At 38.7% G+C, this 19,318-nt stretch overlaps 1 protein-coding gene and 6 non-coding genes across 7 annotated transcripts; 1 reads left to right on the top strand and 6 right to left on the bottom strand.

Annotated features, from left to right (window-relative positions):
* The first annotated feature begins 389 nt into the window (after window positions 1-389).
* On the top strand, window positions 390-11,571 carry LOC6053400 (protein PTCD3 homolog, mitochondrial). Its single transcript, XM_001869459.2, has 3 exons — window positions 390-858; window positions 917-1,312; window positions 10,263-11,571. Exons 1-3 carry the CDS (start codon window positions 511-513, stop codon window positions 11,520-11,522), a joined length of 2,004 nt encoding a protein of 667 aa, XP_001869494.2. The 5' UTR covers window positions 390-510; the 3' UTR covers window positions 11,523-11,571.
* Window positions 11,572-11,608: 37 nt separating this feature from the next.
* Window positions 11,609-11,681, bottom strand: Trnaa-agc. Its single transcript has one exon. It is a non-coding gene; the product is annotated as a tRNA-Ala (tRNA).
* A 78-nt stretch (window positions 11,682-11,759) lies between these two features.
* On the bottom strand, window positions 11,760-11,832 carry Trnak-cuu. Its single transcript has one exon. It is a non-coding gene; the product is annotated as a tRNA-Lys (tRNA).
* Window positions 11,833-12,481: 649 nt separating this feature from the next.
* On the bottom strand, window positions 12,482-12,555 carry Trnan-guu. The gene has a single exon. It is a non-coding gene; the product is annotated as a tRNA-Asn (tRNA).
* Window positions 12,556-13,060: 505 nt separating this feature from the next.
* Window positions 13,061-13,132, bottom strand: Trnam-cau. The gene has a single exon. It is a non-coding gene; the product is annotated as a tRNA-Met (tRNA).
* Window positions 13,133-14,795: 1,663 nt separating this feature from the next.
* Window positions 14,796-14,869, bottom strand: Trnan-guu. The gene has a single exon. It is a non-coding gene; the product is annotated as a tRNA-Asn (tRNA).
* Window positions 14,870-14,958: 89 nt separating this feature from the next.
* Trnam-cau lies at window positions 14,959-15,030 on the bottom strand. The gene has a single exon. It is a non-coding gene; the product is annotated as a tRNA-Met (tRNA).
* Window positions 15,031-19,318: the final 4,288 nt, after the last annotated feature.

Raw genomic sequence — 19,318 nt, forward strand, 5'->3', positions numbered from 1 at the left:
TTTCGACATTCAACAACTTTTTTTATGAACTGATTTAAAAAAAAATACATAAATCATTGCTTACTTTTTTGATGCTATATGTACATAAGAAACACATGGCGCATTGGTTGTTTTGAAAAAAAAATATATATCTGGGAATACCTTTATAAGCAAAAGTAAGCATAGATCGGACTGAGCGAGGAGCAACCTTTGGAAAAATCCAAAATTCTACATAAATATTGTTTAAAAAAATGCATCATAACTTATTTGCGCGCCACCTACACGTCACCACGCGAACCCATCCACTCGTGTATCACTTCTTTCGCATCACCCTGTTCTTCTGTCAGCCTGCTATTCGCGTCGTTCAGCACCCCCCTCCGTCAATGTTTTTGTTTTCCTCCCTCGAACCGGCTGACAGCTCGAATTTGTGACATAACGCGTGCGGGCGCAGAAAAACATGCGAAATTCGGTTCGGCAATTTTAATTTGCAAGTTTTTCAAAGAAATCAAGTGAATTAACCAGTGCTCCACGATGAACAACCTTTGCCGTTCGGTGTCCAAGCTGCCCGCCCATCCGGCGTTCCGGATCGCGACCGGCAAGCGCCTCTTTGCGACGCAAACTGTCCGCCGCCAAAGCACCTCGACGGAATCGAAAGAGAAAATCGTCATTCCTGCGCGGATCGAACGCGGTCCGACGGACATCCTAAACGCACTGTCCAGCACCGTGGGCTACGACCCGACGGCGCCGCACTACAAGTACCACGACGATCCGTACCTGATGCCGATGTCGAACGTGGGCAAGAAGACGTTCGCGATGGCCCAGGAAGCGGGTCGGAAGGCGGCCCGCTGGATCCGGCAGGAGAATGCGAAGCTGTTTAGGGTAATTCAGTATTTTAAGTAATTATTCCAAGAGGATGCTTGAGAATTTCTCATTTTAGCACCAAGAAGCGGACCCGCCGATTCCGGCGTTTGCTCCGACGATGGTTTACACCGAGGAGAGCCAGGTCGAGGAAACGGACCTGCGTCGGTTGATTGAGAACGTTGAGGTGCAGGATGCCATCCTGGTGTACAACCTGCTGAAGAAGAACAACATCGAGGTTAGTCCCGAGTTGAAGCAATCGCTGCTGGAGTTGGTTTGCTTCTTCAACCACGAGGAATCGCTGGAGGAGGAGTACATCGAGGAGCGTTGGTTCCGGCAGGGTGTTACGGAGAAGGGACGCCAGCGCAAGACCTGGAAGGACTTTGAGCTGGCCGAGCAGCTGTTCCACGAGGTGGAGGAGAAGCGACCGGAGCATTATTGCGTGCTGATTCGGGGGATGGCCAAGTATTATCAGGTAATTGACAAGTAGTTTACTCAAATTTACCAAGTTTATACTAAAAATCTGTTTTAAAGAAAATAATTTAAGCCATCTATTCATAAAAGTATTTTATATTATTTATTTAACTGAGCTTTATTTTCAGTACAAACATTTTTTTTAATGTTCTAATTTATTAAATTTAAAGTATTACGCTATTGCAGAAGCATGGACAAAATTACAAAGTTTCGACCTCATGTCCATTCGACTTTCAGGTTATTTATAGCCAATCTTTAAGTTATTCAATTGAATTTTAGCAAACTGCCTTGATAATTTAGCAAATGTTAATAAAAAAAATCAAAATTTATCCTGAAGCTTAACAATATCTACATAACCATATTAATTAAAAAGTCATGCCATTTTTATGCGCTTGGCCCCAAACTTATTTGCATTTATAAACCACCCACCTTGGGATTCGAGCACATGACATCTGGGTTACGAAATGAGGGCGTAACATCTAATTCAGACTGACCAAAATTTATCGGAGTATTAGTTAAATTTTAGGAATTATTGTTGAAAAATCTCTTTTCAGGAATTTAAAATTTTAGTTGCAATTTATCTATAAATAAAAATTGCCGAGGGACAAAAAAAAATAAATTTAAATTTTGCTCCAGCCTTATTTGCCATTTATATATTTTTCATATATTTTTAAAGTATATAAGTTTTTAAATATTTTCATTACGTTTGGATTTTGTTCGATATTTAACATTTCCGATTACTGAAAATCAAGCTTTGTCCATTTACATAGGACGTTTTGAGTAAAAAAGCGAGAAATGAAATGACTTTAGTTTAGTTAAACATTTTACAATATTTACAAAAAAAAACTATAGCCAAATATAAGTTGGAATCGTATTTCAAATATTTAAGCAATTTAACAAAATGAAACAGAATCATTACTTTACGTTGATGTAATCGTAGAAATAAAGCTCTATTTCCATATTGGTTTTATTGGCTTTGCTGTTTGTTAATGTGAGATGTAACCATTTGTGTGATAACCAAAGTCAAAAATAAATAACAATTTTCTGATTCATAAAAAAAATATTATAAAAATTTGGGTCAATGCCACCATAACAATCCAATATTAATTAGGTTTGTCATGTCTTAAATGTCTTAAATGGGCTTTACACTCTCAAATATTTTAAAATAGTGAAATGGACCTTAAATATAAAGTTAGATGCTAAAGACGAAATGAGTGAAATTTATTTAAAAAATGTGCAAAATATTTCAAAATTATTTAAGTGTTAGGAAATATTTTTCAATCAAGAAATCACAAATTCCCGATTTTTTTCCCGATTTGGGGTAAATTGATTTTCTAAATTTTAATTTTGAATTTATAGGAAACATTATGACAACCTGGAACAAATATTTTCAGAGTTTATCAAGCATGATCATAACTTCTACTGGCAAAAAGCACCTTGATACAAGTAATCACTTTTAAGTGGGTACATCATGAAAACAAAAATGGAGTTCTTGTTGGTTTTAAGTGAGTTTGTTTATCTGAAAATTAAGTTGAACAAACGTCTTCGGAAAGTAACGATTTAGTCCAACATTTCTAAAAGGTCAAATATCCATTATTGTACCGTTTCGAAATGTTAGAGCTGATTCAAAAATTAAAAAAAAAACGAAAAGATCAGAAAACATGACTCACTTTTTTGAAAAAAGAACCATTAGTTCTAAGATATTTGTATTTACTAGAAAATAAAAAAAACTTCAATTTTATACTAAAGCAGAAGTAATTTTTCTTTCGAGTAAAGTTTCTATTACTCCAGATTTTTTTTGAAATCATGATTCGGCGGCATTTTTGCCTTCCTCACTGAGGTAAGGCTATAATCCTGCTCTAAAAAACAACTTTTGAATAAAAGCTCGAAGACCCACCTTCATGTATACATATCGACTCAGAATTGAAAACTGAACAAATGTCTGTGTGTGTGTATGTGTATGTGTGTGTGTATGTATGTATGTGACCAAAATTCTCACTGAGTTTTCTCAGCACTGGCTGAACCGATTTTGATCAAACCAGTTGCATTCGACTTGGTTTAGGGTCCCATACATCGCTATTGAATTGTTTGAAGTTTTGATAAGTAGTTCAAAAGTTATGTATAAAAATGTGTTTTCACATATATCCGGATCTCACTTTTATGCATGTAAACGATGTTCGGATCCATCATCCAACCCATCGTTGGTTAGGCAATTGAAAGGCCTTTCCAATGAATAGAAAACATTGAAGATCTGGCAACCCTGTCTCGAGTTATGACCACTTAAGTGATATTTATGTACTTTTTTGAAGCCGGATCTCACTTAACTATATGTAAACTATGTTCGAATCATTCATCCGACCAATCGTTGGTTAGGTCATTGAAAGGCCTTTCCAATGAGTACAAAACATTAAAGATCTGGCAACCCTGTCTCGAGTTATGACCACTTAAGTGATATTTATGTACAATTTTGAAGCCGGATCTCATTTAAATGTACGTAAACTATGTCCCGATCCATCATTCAACCAATCGTTGGTTATATAGGCATATTGGCATAGGCAATTGAAAGGCCTTTCCATAGAGTCCAAAACATTGAAGATCTGGCAACCCTGTCTCGAGTTATGACCACATAAGTTATATCTGTGTTTTTTTTTCTGGATCTAAAAAAATCTGAAATGTGTGTCCAAACCACTCATATATATACCACAACATTTTTGGTAAAAAGTGGGGAAGGCATCAACCACATAGGTGGATTAGGTTAGTTTTTTTGTTGTTGTTGCGGTTGCAAAAACTGCAATCATTATTCGATAAAATAAATTTAAAAAAAAATAAAAAGAAAATGATTTTTTGAAATAAATTTCTTGTGAAATAAAGTGAATAAAACAATCTGCAATTTTTCTCCGTATATATTTTTTTTCTGAATACCGTCAATACACACAACTTTGCCCAAGACATCAAACCGATCAGAAAAATCGATTTTTTATATTTACGTACCATTTCTGTATGCAAATCTGCCAAAATCCCCTGGGCCTTGTCAAGTCAAGGGGCATGATTTGATCCTAGTGCATTAGTTAAAATTTGGGTATAAATTCTTTTTTATAAGCACTATGGACACCACTTCATGCTACGAGAACTCGCTTTGCCGCAGCCCCAGGGCTTAAGCGTTGACCGATAAGCTGTCTTCGTGAACTAGGTAGTTCTCCGATAGTGAAAATATCACAATTGCACAAGACACCGCTGCTTCTGTGACTTTTTCACTATCACAATGTGGGATTTAGGTCGGGACTTCAGGATAGTACAATTGATTTGTTGCTTAGCATTAGCATTTAAAATAGATCTGTATCCTTTCCAAATCTTTTTGATGTTAAATTTAGTTGCAATTATTAAGTTTGAGTAATGCTGTCAATAAACTTTGATTGATGTAGAATACTAGGCATTCTTTTATGTCAAATTGTCCATAGAGTCTCGATCAATCAATAATGTAATGATATCGGACAAAATTCGTTGATCTGTTGAACTAACGGTTTTCGGATTATGGTTGTATCGACCATTGTTGCGAATCGAGGAACTACGGATCTTTTGACGTAAATGGTCATTTCTTTTTCAAATCGCGATTCTGTCCTATTTGTATATCAGTTCATAAATTTTTATTGTTTTTGATAAAAGTAGTACTACAACAGTTAAAGGAACGTTTACTTTTGAACATTAAGTTTAGAGGATTTTAGATTAAAGTTTAGATTTTCAATTTAAAACAGTTAGCAAATGAATATTTGGACTTAAATGAATAATTGAACATTTTGGACTTATGAATAACACTCAACTGTGCATTTATTCTAGAGTCAGATCCATACAGCGTCAGTGTTTATTTGGTCGAAGTGTACTAATTCATTGGCAGATCTGATTCTAGTTGTAATGTACGACAAGACTACTGACGGACGTGACAGGACGAGGGCCCAGTTTAGAGGTTTCAACATCAACGATGTGCGGCTGGACCACCCTCCCAAAAAAAAAAAAAAAAAAAAAAAGAAATCTGCCAAAATCGTATGGAGCCTTCGATAGGTAATAAATGACACAAAATGGCTTCTTTGGTCTTAAGGAAGACCCTAGGCCCCATAAAGTCTGAGCCATTTAATTTTTTTTCTTTTCAGTAAAGTAGTCTGAAAATTCACCATATTGATAACTCTTGCAATAGTCTTAAAATCACAGGCTCACAATTTCTGCTCCGACGTTATTTGGGCACGAACATTAGCATAAAAAAATAGATTGTTTAAGCTTTATATCACATTAGGTTTTACAGCGTGACGTCACGAGCGCACACGCACACACATTTTTGCTGAGACACGTGCAAAAAATGTAAACAGTCAAGCTGTCAAATTTCTAACCTAAACATTGAGTCGGCGTAAAACCTAATTGCGAATTAGCGTGGCTCACGGATATATGAAAAAGACAAAAGTGTTCAATTTCGAACGCCTCAACCGGAATTTTGTAGCAATATGGCCCCAAAACATAGCCTGAAATTTTGAGCGCATTTGGTTAAGGTTTAGAACTTCCACCATTGACCTGAAGTTATAAAGAAATTTCAATAAATTTAATTTATTTATTTTCAACTTTTTAACTCTTCTTCGAGTATATTTTTCTATGCCCTATGAATTTTTCTCAGTAGTGGTTTCTTATAGGTTTGATCTGGGAACAACTTTGTAGAACATCACAAAGCGCTAGGAATTAATCCCGGAAAGATACAGGCAAATTTTTAGAGCACGTTAAAAAAAATTCCTAGCTCCAAAAAATATCCTGTATCTTTTCAGGATCAATTCCTAGCGCTTTGCGATGTTCTACAAAGTTGTTCCCCGGATCAAAACCTATAAGAAACTTGAGAATAAGAAAATTTGATTGGGTTTTGGGAAACTTTATCTAAGAAGAGGTTAAAAGTGAAAATTTCCCATAGTAAATCTTTAAAAGTTCCATACTAACTTCAGGTCAATGGTGGAAGCTGGGACGGGACGGCTGGATAGAGTCTTCTTTTTGAGTGTCTACGTTTGTATTCTTCTTCTGTTTTTTGCAAGAAAATTCGTGTTCAAAAACAAATATCAAGCAATCTGTGATTCAGATAGCTTGACAATTAAAATTTTCTTGATGATGTTTTTCAACTCAGTGCTCAAGCATGCGGATGACTTTTTCTTTGGTTGAAATATTGTTTAGTTTTTCCTCGCAGATTTTACGGATACAAATTACTTGAAATGGTTGGCAAATCAAAGATGAGTCAAAAAAAGTTCACTTTTTCAATTTCTAATGTGTTTTTTATATGAAAGATTTTTAATTTTCATTTGGATGTGAAAAATGCAATACGATTTAAATCCGTTTTCTTACTTCAATCTAAAAAAATCCTAAAATGCCTGCAAGTCATTAAATGCCATTCCAGTTTGACAGCTTGCTCAGAGCAGACGTGTGTCTTTTTAGCGCGTTTTTGACGGTGTTTTTTTTAACTTTTGCCGACGGCCATGGCGGCGGCCGCAACGGCGGAGAGTGAGTAGACAGAGCATAGGGCTGAGGATGGAAGGCTGTACTACTGGAACGCGGCCTTGAGGAAAGTGTGTGGGAGAAACCGGACGGGTTCCAACCCAAAACGCAGGCGGCGACGGGCATGGAGGTGGAAGACTCCGAAGGAGGAGGAGAGGACGGGGCGAATTTCGTCCTGTGATCAAGGAGATCAACGACGGCAATGGCCAGGAAGTGGAGAAACTGCTCAGCAACAACAAGTTCAGCCCGCTAGCGGAGAAGAGCAACAACAACAACAATGCGAACCCAGCAGCAGAAAAACCACCCCGTGGTACCAGCACCCGGCAAGTCGGCCGGGGAGAAGAAGCAGCCGCCACTGGTGGTGAAAGAAACGAGTTTCGCCCGCCTTGCGAAGGTGATGGCGACATGTGATGTCCAGCCGGAACACAAACTGACGCGGTACGGCACCAAAATTACGTGCTTCTCGAGCGACGACTTCGACACGGTGCAAGCTCACCTGAAGAAGAACAAGGTGCAGTTCTATACGCACGGAAAGCGCAGTGCGAGACCGCACCGGGTAGTAATGCGAGGTCTCCCGAACGCGGAACCGGATTACGTCAAGGAGCTGCTCAAGACGGAACATCAGCTGGACGTCTTGGCAGTACACGCCATCAGGCGGAAGCAGCAGCTTCCCGCCATCGATGAGACGCCTTTCATCGTGCTCTTTCCCCAAGGGACATACCAGTCTGAAGGAGTTGAGTAGCAAGGTAAAGAAAGTGGGACCAGTCGTCGTCCGGTGGGTGGCCTACCGGAACAAAGAACCGCACGTGACCCAGTGCAAGAACTGCTTGCAGTTCGGTCACGGAACCAGTAACTGCCATCTCAAGCCCAGGTGCAGCAGCTGTGGGGGGTGCCCACAGCACGGAAAAGTGCAAAGCAGAAGAAACGGAAGCCAAGAAGTGTGTCAACTGCTCTGGATCTCACGAGGCTCTGGATCGCTGCTGTCCCAAACGTGCGCAGTTCATCCAGTCGAGGCAGCAGGCGTCCACGCCGAAGCCGCCAGCATGGAAGAAGGACAAACAGACTCCGGCAGGAGCCACGTTCACCGCGGCGGATTTTCCTCCGCTACCTGGAGCGGTGCCGTCCGTTGAACCGGGAAATAAACATCCTCGTCCCGCAGGAAGAAGTCGAGAAGATACTGGCGCCGGCGCCGATGAAACCCCGAAGGAGCAACAAGGCGAACGGAAGCTGTACAGCGAGTCGGAGCTGTGGTCCATTTACAGAGAATACAGAGGTCGCTTGAGGCAGTGCAAGACACCCGAGGAACAGATTGACGTGATCGCACACTTGCTGACACATGGCACGAGAAAATGATAATCTAGATCAGTTCCGGTTTTTTTATTTTTCTTTTATTATTTTTTGTAGGGGAGATTTTTTCTTAGATCTGCTCCTGTCGTTGTCCCGTTACGCAAAGAAAGTAAATAAATCTTTCCCAGTTCCCCAAAGAGGAGCACGTCGAATTCAACGGCAAATTTTACTCAACTTTGAAGAAAGTTTACATTCCATAGGTCGCACGCAATAAGGTGTCAGAATCGAAAGAAATGGCTGGCAAAAATTCAAATTTGTACTAATTCATTCACTTCAAAGAGCAAAAAAGTTTGTTTTTCAATTTGTGGCACGCATTTTAATTTCATGGGAAGCACTGGTTCAATCTAGAGGGCTTTTGTTAATTTGATTTGGTTAACCGCGGTGGATTTTCTTGAAATAATTCGAACTGTCAAAAATCCACCAAAGGATCTACCGGTGGATACTTTTCTACCACAGTTTTTTTTTGTGATCAATGTGGTAGATGCTTTGGTGGATTTTTGACAGTTCGAATTATTTCAAGAAAATCCACCGCGGTTAACCGAATCAAATTAACAAAAGCCCTTAGATGACATTTCTATGTAACGCGCAAAAAAAAAGTTTTAAATGGGCAAAAGAAAAGTCAGTTCATGAAATGTATGGTTTTTTAAAATGAAAATGCTGATAAGTCAACATTCGGTGTACGATAGAAATAAATGCTTTTCAATTGAAAATATTTTAATCAATCTATCAATGCAATTTACAATTATTTCTGAAATTGATTTAATTTTTTTTTTCAACTCAAATTACAATACTTCTCATTTTCTCCTCATAAGAAAGGTCTGGTTTAGGTTGACAGAAGCGGCCATGTTGAAAGTGGTTTAGTTTGACAATAGGTTTTTTACTCTTTGTTTGTCCCATCCCAGGGTGGAAGTACTAAACCTTAACCAAATGCGCTCAAAGTTTCAGGCTATGTTCTGGGGCCATATTGCTACAAAAATCCGGTCGAGGCGTTTGGAATTGAACACTTTTGTCTTTTTCATATATCCGTGAGCCACGCTATTGCGAATTTGTCAGTTATGTTTTCCAACAAGGACCAGCCTTTTCTTTTAAACGCCTGAATTTCAGAGTTGTGTTGTTGAAGTGAGTTTGATTTAACGCAGTAGATTTTCTTGAAACATTTCGTTGGAGTCGAACACGAACCTCTCGAAATTTGTTTTACAATACGGCTTAGTTTTTCACTTCTATTACGGACTTCAACTTAGTCTTGATACAGACATTTTAATAATTGATGTTGTCGTAACTACCAGTAAATTACATGTTTTTTATCAAAGGTTATAATCATGATCTTTTTTTTTTTTGAAGAAGTATAGCTTATTAAATTCGTTAGAAACTTTTTAGAATGGTTTAAAGAAACGTTTCCACTTTCTTTGTTGACACTTTTCTAATATTGTTTTGATGCACTAATTCTATTCTCGATGTTTTAAAACACTTTTCCGTTGTTTCTGAAATGCTTGTACACTTGGCCATGGAAGTCATCCGTTGGAAACAAATAGATTTGCTTGAATGATGCACCCTTGGAGTATTAAGGTAAATTTTTATTTTTGACGGCTCGTAAATAGTTTTAAGAGAAACTCTCGCATTATAAAACCTTCAAAAACTACAGAGACAGATCGGGAATAAGAAGTCGTTTGTTTGCGGTTCCAAGAGGAAAAGAGACACGACTCGTGGTTGCAACTTTATCAATATGTGGGGATCTGAGCCGTTACCTTCGATAACTCTCGTCCGTCGAGCCGTCCCACTTGCTGGTCCGCTCACCTTGATCGGTTCGCTCCTGCGGTCGGGTTGTTCACCGGGCTCCTTCTTGCCACAAGATGGCCCAAGTAATGAACACGCACATAACAAAATTCACAACATTATTATTTGTGTATTACGTTACTTTAACAAACATTCATTTCTCTTAAATACACATTCATTCTAACAATTAACACTAATAGTCTGGTTTGTTTAATAGCCAATGGAATTTGACTGTCTGTCAAGTTGACTGTCAAATAAGTTAACACAGCCTACTTTAATTTTCACCAATAATCATTTCTTTCCCATGACATTTCCAGGTTGAGAAAGCGTGGGCCCTGTACCAGGAGACGATCGAGAAGAAGGTCCTGCTGGACACGACCACGTTCAACAGCCTGCTGCAGATCGCTTCGTTCCTGAAGGAAAGCTACGACATGAGGTGGGATCTGGTGTGCGAGGTGCTGACCACGATGAAGAACCAGGGACTGCGGCCGAACGTGGGCACGTTGAACGCGGTGCTGCAGACGATCACTACGATTGGCGGGTACAACCATCCGCGGAGTTACGCGCTGAAGACGCTGGCGGAGTTCAAGAAGCTGGGGGTTGAGCCTTCGCTCGCGAGTTGGTACTACATGTTGGCGATCTTTTGTCGCGAGCGGGGACCGACGAGCCACATTTTGCACGATATCATGAACGAAATTGAGGGGAAGGAGTTTGGGATTGTGGATCCGAAGGATACATTCTTCTTTGTGACGGCCATGGACGTCTGCCGGAACCATCTGCACGACAAGGACTTGGCGAAGAGGGTCAACAAGTTGCTTCACCACAAGGACAACTACAACCTGATTGGAGATTCGTACAAGGAATCAATCTACTATCGTCACTTCTTCATGGTTCTGTGCAGCACGGAACCGCTGGAAACCTTCATGGAAACGTACCACCTGCTCGTCCCGAACGTCTACATTCCGGAACCGTCCGTCATCGAAGAAATCCTCAAATCCATCGACGTCAACTGCGCCATCGAGCACGTCCCCCTCCTCTGGTCCCACATGATCCAGTTCGACCACACGAACCGCGAAAACCTCCTCCTCCTCCTGCTCCAAATCATGATCACCAACCCCCCGAAAACCCCCGAACTCGTTCAAAAGTTCACCGCCATCGCCTGGGACATGTACACCCGCCTCGAGGAACAATCCGCCCTGGCCGGAACGCGCAACCAAAAGTCGGTCGCCCTCTCCGGAGCCCTGCTCGGCGACATTCTCCTCCTGGTCTGCCGCGGTCGCGAAGAGTTCGAAAAGGCGCAAACCATCTTCGAGAAGCTCAACACCGAGCAGAACTCGATCGTGGGCGATCCCAAGGTCGAAGCGATGCGGTCGTTCATCCAGTTCTGCATCGACGAGCGCAAGCCCAGCCTGGCGATCGGGGCGCTGCAGTACTGTGCCGAGAACGGGTTCCCCGAGAGTGCCGAGCTGGGCCGGAACATTGTGCGGTCGCTCACGCTGGACGAGGTGCATTTGGGGAAGATTAAGCGGTTGGTTGGGGCGGAGGTGCTGAAGCCGGTGGAGGAAGTGGCGAAGTAGGTTGGGATTTGAGCGTTGTAATTAGTGGAAAATAAATGAAAACTCAGAATTGCGTCTTATTTCACCCGAAAAAAAAATATCAAAGTTGGAGATGCGGGGCATCGATCCCCGTACCTCTCACATGCTAAGCGAGCGCTCTACCATCTGAGCTACATCCCCATATGTTTGGATAAACGTATCCAACCATCTGATCGCAGAGTTAAGGTCGGTAACGAAATAAGCAAACAAAAAAGTGCACGCCCAACGTGGGGCTCGAACCCACGACCCTGACATTAAGAGTCTCATGCTCTACCGACTGAGCTAGCCAGGCAATTGTGTTGTAATGTTCAACTGATACATACATGTTTTTTTCATAGTTTCGTAAATTTTCTGTAGATTTTATTTAAATTTTTTAGCCAAATATTATTTTGTAATTTTCTCCAAATTTTAAAAGAGTTTTCACAAGAGTTAAATGTTTATAAGATTAAAATCATGCAATTTCAAGTCAGTGTATACTAGGAAAAAATAATGTATCATGCATCTAATATTGACTCTTGACCTCTTTAATATAAATTTACAGCGCAAACATTGCATTAAAAGGTAGAGAAGTAAAAATAAGCAAATGTGCGATCTAATTAAAGCACATTGTCAAATAGCACATAATTCAGTGAATTGTTAATTCACCTAGTAGCTTCTTAAGTGAACAAAAAAAAATTGACTAGACAACATTTTTTCGATTGATCAACTATGGTCCCCTTGGAACAAGCTGTCAAGAAGGACTTTTTCTGTCATGAAGGACCGCGAAGGTAATTTTTAAAAATCAATTTTAAACCCTTTGCGGTCGTACAAAGGGTCATTGTACTTATAAAAATAAGCTTTATCGTTGTGAACAATAATATCACAAATTTAAGCTTCATTTTAGGACCCAATTATCATCCAACGTAATTTGCAATTATTGGCTTTCAAACTAAAACGATACTCGCCCCCGGGTGGACTCGAACCACCAACCTTTCGGTTAACAGCCGAACGCGCTAACCGATTGCGCCACGAAGGCGGATGCTTAAGAACTAGAGAGCCTATATGGAGAGGCGAAATGTCACTTTCAGGGTTCCAATCGAACTGTCAAATCGGGGTTCCAATCGAGCAACAAGGTCATGTAAGAACAAAATCGGAATCAATTTAAAATCATTTTGGCAAAAAACGAGACTTATAACAATCAAAAGTATTGTAAAACTGTTGTTGATAATAATCTGATAGTTTTTGTTATGTTTGTGCTTGTTCGGTACAAGAAAAGTGCCAGCACCAAAGAAAAACTACAAGTTTTTCAACCTTAAATTTGAATGACTTTGAGTGTTTGAAATTTCTCCCAGAACATTTCATTTCCCTATGTAGGTCCCTATTAAGAACTGCAATTTTTGTGAAAATTATTTGTTTCTATAAAGTCTACATTCCTGAATTTAAGTTAAAAAATTCTTTCCGTAAGATCAAAACGAAATAATTCAAAAACTATTTCAAGATTGAACATAAAGTTTGTGCTTGATGCAAGAATTTAAAAAAAATAGCAGAGCGTAGTTTCGATCTACGGACCTCTGGGTTATGGGCCCAGCACGCTTCCACTGCGCCACTCTGCTAACGATAACATAATTGTATTTGTTTTCTAAAAACAAAAATCATAAAATAAATTCAATCATCAACAAATGCTCAAATATTGTTCAAGATTTTTGTTTCCACCTTTCTCAATTTCAATCACTGATCCAAAAAAACTTAACTTCTTTTGTTTTGTTGTGTAATTTTTTTGCTTATTACTTTTATGTTTTTGTAAATTCTTAAATACATTTGAAATATTTAAAAAAATGTCGTTAACTTTTTGCGTTTTTAATGCATTTTTTTATGCTTGTCGCCATATTGGTTTTAATTAAAATTGAGGTTGGAATTTGAAGTTTGAAACAGAATTCTATGTTTTCATCAAAGTATCAAAATGCCATTGGTCTACAAAAGTTAACAATTTTAATTATAAATTTACGTTTATCGACCACTCACCTCAAAAGTCATTCGGGTCCGTTCTAAAATTAACAAAAAAGCCTGCACATGCTAAGCTCGAGGGAAAGCATGAACCATAGAGAAATAGGGTACCCAGAAACACAAGCACTTTGATGATTTTTTTCAAAAATATTTTTAGACAGGGTCGATTGATCTTTTTTAATTTGTAACCAGAATAATTATGGCGATTTGTCGCACTCGCACACTCATACAATCCAGAAACCACGTATAGGGGAGAGTGGGGAGACTTGATCCCCTTTTTTTGTATCGCACAAAACTCTGTCAATTTCTCACAAAACTATGATCTTTTTGCATGAATTGATAGCTTAAACATTCAACTATGTATGACTGATAAGGGTATTTCACCAGATAAACTCTTCGAATCATGCCAAGTGTTTTAAAAAAATATTTTAAACCTGCATTTTCAAAATGTTGGGGGTAATTTGATCCCCCTTTCATCATTTTGAAAAAATCTTAAGCAAAATGTTTCTTATTCATCCAAACTTTTTATTTTTTATAAGTTACAGCAATTTCACATTAAACCTGTACGTTTGTTTTCAAAATATAACAAGTTTAGCATGCAAAATATTTAAAAACTTGAAATTTTCTTTTTTAGACCAAAATTGAGCATGTTTACAAAAGCTGGTAAATTTTATTTACAAAACTTTTGAAAAATGGTTCAAACTGCAGTAAGTTATGTACAACTATACTAAAGGAAACTATGTACGAAAACCCAGCCCAATTATTTAATCTTGAGGCTGATTCCAGTGACTGTAAAAATGCAGGGATCTAGTCTCCCTAAACGCATTTTTTTAAACAATTGATTGTAAAAATAGTATGACGATAAATTTAACGTCAAATGCGTAAGGGTTTTGGAGTTGATATGTTTATCAAACAATTCATGTATAAAAAATATTTTTTTGAATAATTTTTGAGTGTTTTCCAGACTTATCAAAACAAAGAAAAAAGATCTCTTGGAAGTTTTTTGCAGCACTTTTTAGAAAAATGTGTGTAACTCAATCTATACATTTTTTAATTTTCTTCTTTGTTTTCTACAATGAGTTTTAGTCAATTTCGCACAACTTTCTAGAACAAAGCTAAATGTTTTACCCACATGCTGACGAGATATAGGCTTGGGATCAAGTGTCCCCGGGGATCAAGTCTCCCCAGTCTCCCCTACAAGAAGCGAACCGTACAATATCGTAAATATTTATCAAATTTGCATCTATAGGCTTTCAAAACCAAAATGAGTCACGCCCCCGGGTGGACTCGAACCACCAACCTTTCGGTTAACAGCCGAACGCGCTAACCGATTGCGCCACGAAGGCGGATGCGTGAGAAGTGTTAATTATTGTCCACATTGTTCGTTTTTATAACACTGCTGCTTCAAAAAACTTCTAAAAAAATCTTCACAAGTTAGCAGAGCGTAGTTTCGATCTACGGACCTCTGGGTTATGGGCCCAGCACGCTTCCACTGCGCCACTCTGCTCACATTGGATAAAGTTACCTTATTAGAATTCTTGGATTTGCCAAAAATCCAATTTATTTTACCATTACAGTCCAGACTCGATTATCCGAAGGCCTTGGCAAAATTTCACCCCGGATAATCTTCTTACTTCGGATAGTCGAATCACTAAAACAATTTTTTGTTGTTGTCTTATTTTTGTTTGTTGAGCTTTAGTATGACCCTTAAACTGCTCAAAAGTAATTTAGAATTTATAAAACCAGGATGGTGGCAAAATGGCGATGCTGAAATATTAGAAAAAAGCATTTTTTTTTATTTTAACGACAATAAATCATTCACATTAGTGAAGTAGGTTTTTTGCTTGATTTTCCTGCTTTTGTTTATTCTTTTCTCCTATTTATAAAATCGCATATTTATTTATCTAAGCACTAATTCATAGTTGTAAGGAAATCCAAAGTTCTATTTTGTCAACAAATTGAACTCATTGCACATTGGTAACTGGTGAAATAAAAATTGAATTGAATTGAATTGAACCATTCAAATTGAATAAAATAGGGTTGCAGAACTCGAATTTGATGTTTAAAGCAAGAAAAAAAAATTAAAGAAAGTTTTGTTCGTGTTTCGATTATCCGAAGTCCCAAACAAATTTAACCTTCGGATAATCGAGTCGAGACTGTACTTTAAAAATAACAATGCTTCTTGAAAGCTCTACAACATTGCAAAAGATAAGCTGGAAATAAAATTTATTTTTTTAACAAATTTTAGGTTTTCTTATATTTAATGTTCATATGCATGGAGCAGATTTCTTAATCAGAGTTCTTGAAAACCATCTTTCTAATTAGATCGATTTCTTATTGGAAGTCATTCAATAGTATAAAGCCGTGTTTTTCATCCCTTTTCTATCGATTCCCATCTAGGATTTTTGTAAGGGTTACTCCCCGAGTTTTTCTCTACGAATAACCGAACCAAATAAAAGCAAAGCATGATGAATATTTCTCTTTTTCTGGATGCATTTGTTTGAGTTTTCAAATATTTCATCAATTGGGTCCTAAAATTAAGCTTAAATCGGTGATATTATTGTTCACAACGATAAAGTTTATTTTGATGAGTAAAATAACCCTTTGTACGACCACAAAGAATTTAAAATTGATTTTTCAATCCATCAATTTTCCAAAAATAACTTCGCGTCCCGTTACAGAAAAGGTCCTGCTTGACATCTCACTCCAAGACTCCAAGAGGACCATAGTTGATCCATCGAAAATATGTTGTTGTGTTTTTTTTATCGTTGTTTACTCAAATAGGGTCTTAAAGCCCTATGAAAATGTTGATGTACAACGATTAAAAACATGCTTAAAAACCATTTCTGTTCACTTTTATTTATTTTAATGCAAAAAAAATGTTGACAAGACAATTTTTTTCGAATGATCAACTATGGTCCCCTTGGAAAGAACTGTCAAGTAGGACCTTTTCTGTCAAGAAGGACCGTGAGGTTAATTTTACAAAATTGATTTAAAAATCCATTTTAAACTCTTTGTGGTCGTACAAAGGGTCAATGAACACAGAAAAATAAGCTTTATCGCTGTAGATAATAATATCTGCAATCTAAGCTTCATTTTAGGACCCAATTGACATAGGTATAATGGTATAGAAAAATGAATTAAAGCCGCATAAAACTTTTTTATTCGAAGATTTTTTTCCTTGTTCATACGCCAACATGAAATTTTGCATTTAAAAATTAAAAAAGAAACTAGAAAACACTAGAATAGTGCACTTTGAAAATGAAAAAAAAAAAAAACAATCAAATTGGTGAAAAGTGTAGGCAAATACAAAGGAAATTTTAGAAAACTAAACTCAAGAAAAGATTTCTAGTTTTTGACACCTTTGCAATGTTATGAAAGCATGGTAAATGTTGAGAAACTTTAAATAAAAAATGATGAAATTATGTACATAAGATTATGTGCTAATAATCAATAATATTTTAAGGTTCAAATTTCGATTGAAAGCATCATTTGTTCAATAAGTTTGGTCATGCACAAGGAATAGTTGTTGTCGTGTGACAATTTTACTTACAAAATGAGTAAAATTAAATTGAACTTGAATATCAGATAAATTTAACTTACTGTTAAACTCTTAAGATAACTTCGGTGTTGAATTCTTTGAAGCGTTTAAACGTACATCTTCGTAGTTCAGAAAGCCTAATAAAAGCACTTCCTAGAAGATATTTTTTAACCTTTCCCTTTCCAACAGCAGCAGTTGCCTACCAACCTGCCAAATTCAAATCTGCTTCCCGTACTCAAGCTCAATTCGCGACGGTCCTCCGACTTTTATGGCCCCCTCTCGAAGATCCCGTCCTGGCCATGGGTAGGTATCCGAAATTATGTTTGTTTGTTCAGCGGCAGCAGCAACCCCCGGGAGAGAGTGATCGTCACCATGAATGGATGTTCGGTTGGGAAAAACCCCCATTCACCAGAGAGGGCACGCCCCTCGGTACTTGAGATTTCAATTCCGATCGATACCTGGCGCTGGTTCAACGGTTGTGTTTTACCGGGTCAGGTAGGGGCCCGGGATGATAAAAAGTATCTGGGACTGTTGAAACGATGTCATTCATTCATCAATCGTAGAAGGTAACACACAGGTTTAGAAGTGAAGGACAGCTTAAAAAAAATGGGAGCAAGCGGTAGTCACGTGGAGAAGTTGATCGCGCGTAGTGTGGAGTTCGATCCGATGTCCTCGTGTTGTCTTCCGACAAAGCACTGCAAGACGGCACAGCACCAGAGCCAAAAGTTCCTCGCGAGGATCAGCCGGATCAAGCAGTTGGACGAGAGTTGCCACATGGAGAAGAAGATACTGAAGCAGAACAAGAACGTCCCGATTGGAAGGAGTTCGAGTCCGACCAGGAAGGAGACCTGTTATCACTGTGAACATCAACACCGCGAACGATGCTGCCTGTACGTCGAAGACAGCGAAACCGCGGAAGATCTTCTTGGTTATCCGCGCTGGAAGAGCTACCTCGAACACACCGACATCATTCCGGCCGAGTACGACCTGCTTCCGGAAGCCGTTTCAGCCGGAACAACCCCAAACTGGTTCCCAACGGCAACAATCACGATCACCCCCGCGATCCCAACTCACATCTCAACACCCCAAAAGACCAACGATTCCCGGCGTTCCCTCGACCACAGCCCCTCCCAAGTGTTCTACTATCTAACCGTCCTGGACGAGCTGGACAACGATCTGGAAGTGCCGGCCGAGCAACGCCCAACCCCGTACCAGCTGTACATGCAACAGCAGCAACTGCACGGCGTGGATGGACAGTTTCCCCACGTGGTCATCTGGACGCCACCGGCCGGGAAGACCTCTACGCCAAGGAAGGTGGCGGTCAGGACGAGTCCGGAGACCATTACGGCTAGCCCGGTGCAACGGGTGGCGCCACCGCCGGTTCTGAGGTCGCTGAAGCCGAAGCAGCTGAATGTGGTTAAATCGTACAAGAGGGTTGGACAGTGATGGGGATGCTACAGGAGAGAAAATGTAAATAGTTTAGGGATTCGGGGTCCAAGTCAGAAGATCAATTGGGAATATTTTAAGCTTTCAGAAAGTGTTATTTATTGCTAGCATTTAAAAATTATTTATTCTAAACTAATAAACAAAAAATTAATCAAATGACTACTGGTTTTAATTTTTATTTGACGTGATCAAAAGCAAAACAAATCACTTAAGCTAAGATCCAAAGATAAAAACTTTCCGAAAAATGCAAGACGAGTTTTGGATACTTATCGAGTTGTAAACACAAAACTGCAATCAATCATGTCTCGAATTCGTGAACAAGCGTTCATGAAATTCGAAACCATTTCTCGATTTTTCAAGTTCAATCTGTCCGAACTCAAAGAATAACAAATTGTTTTGTTTCAGAGAATTGTGTACTTGAATGCAGAAATGGCTATCAAGACATATTTAAAAAAAATCGTCTGAAATTAAAAATTTTAAATTTGAGTATTTTTCTGTGACTAAATAAAACTATTTTGCATTAAAAGTGTGGCCTTACATTACAATCTACATTTATAATTTTGCCAACTGACCATACAAAAACGCTATGTATTTATTTAACACTTCGGTAGTATCTTTTTTTCTAATAACGCAACCGAGGTCTGTTTTTAGATATCTCGTGATGGAGGGGCGGTACGACCCCTTTCATTTTTGAACATGCGAAAAAGAGGTGTTTTTCAATAATTTGCAGCCTAGAACGGTGATGAGATAGAAATTTGGTGTTAAAGGGACTTTTATGTAAAATTGTACGGCCGATTAGATGGCATAC

This window comes from Culex quinquefasciatus, chromosome 2 (genome assembly GCF_015732765.1).
Source record: "Culex quinquefasciatus strain JHB chromosome 2, VPISU_Cqui_1.0_pri_paternal, whole genome shotgun sequence".
NCBI lineage: Eukaryota > Metazoa > Arthropoda > Insecta > Diptera > Culicidae > Culex > Culex quinquefasciatus.

What these genes read in the sequence shown, in the direction of transcription:
- LOC6053400 (XM_001869459.2), top strand. Translation starts at nt 511, where the DNA reads ATGAACAACCTTTGCCGTTCGGTGTCCAAGCTGCCCGCCCATCCGGCG. An exon ending in AGAATGCGAAGCTGTTTAGG is followed by an intron (nt 859 to 916) that starts GTAATTCAGTAT and finishes TTCTCATTTTAG; the next exon opens with CACCAAGAAGCGGACCCGCC. An exon ending in GGATGGCCAAGTATTATCAG is followed by an intron (nt 1,313 to 10,262) that starts GTAATTGACAAG and finishes TGACATTTCCAG; the next exon opens with GTTGAGAAAGCGTGGGCCCT.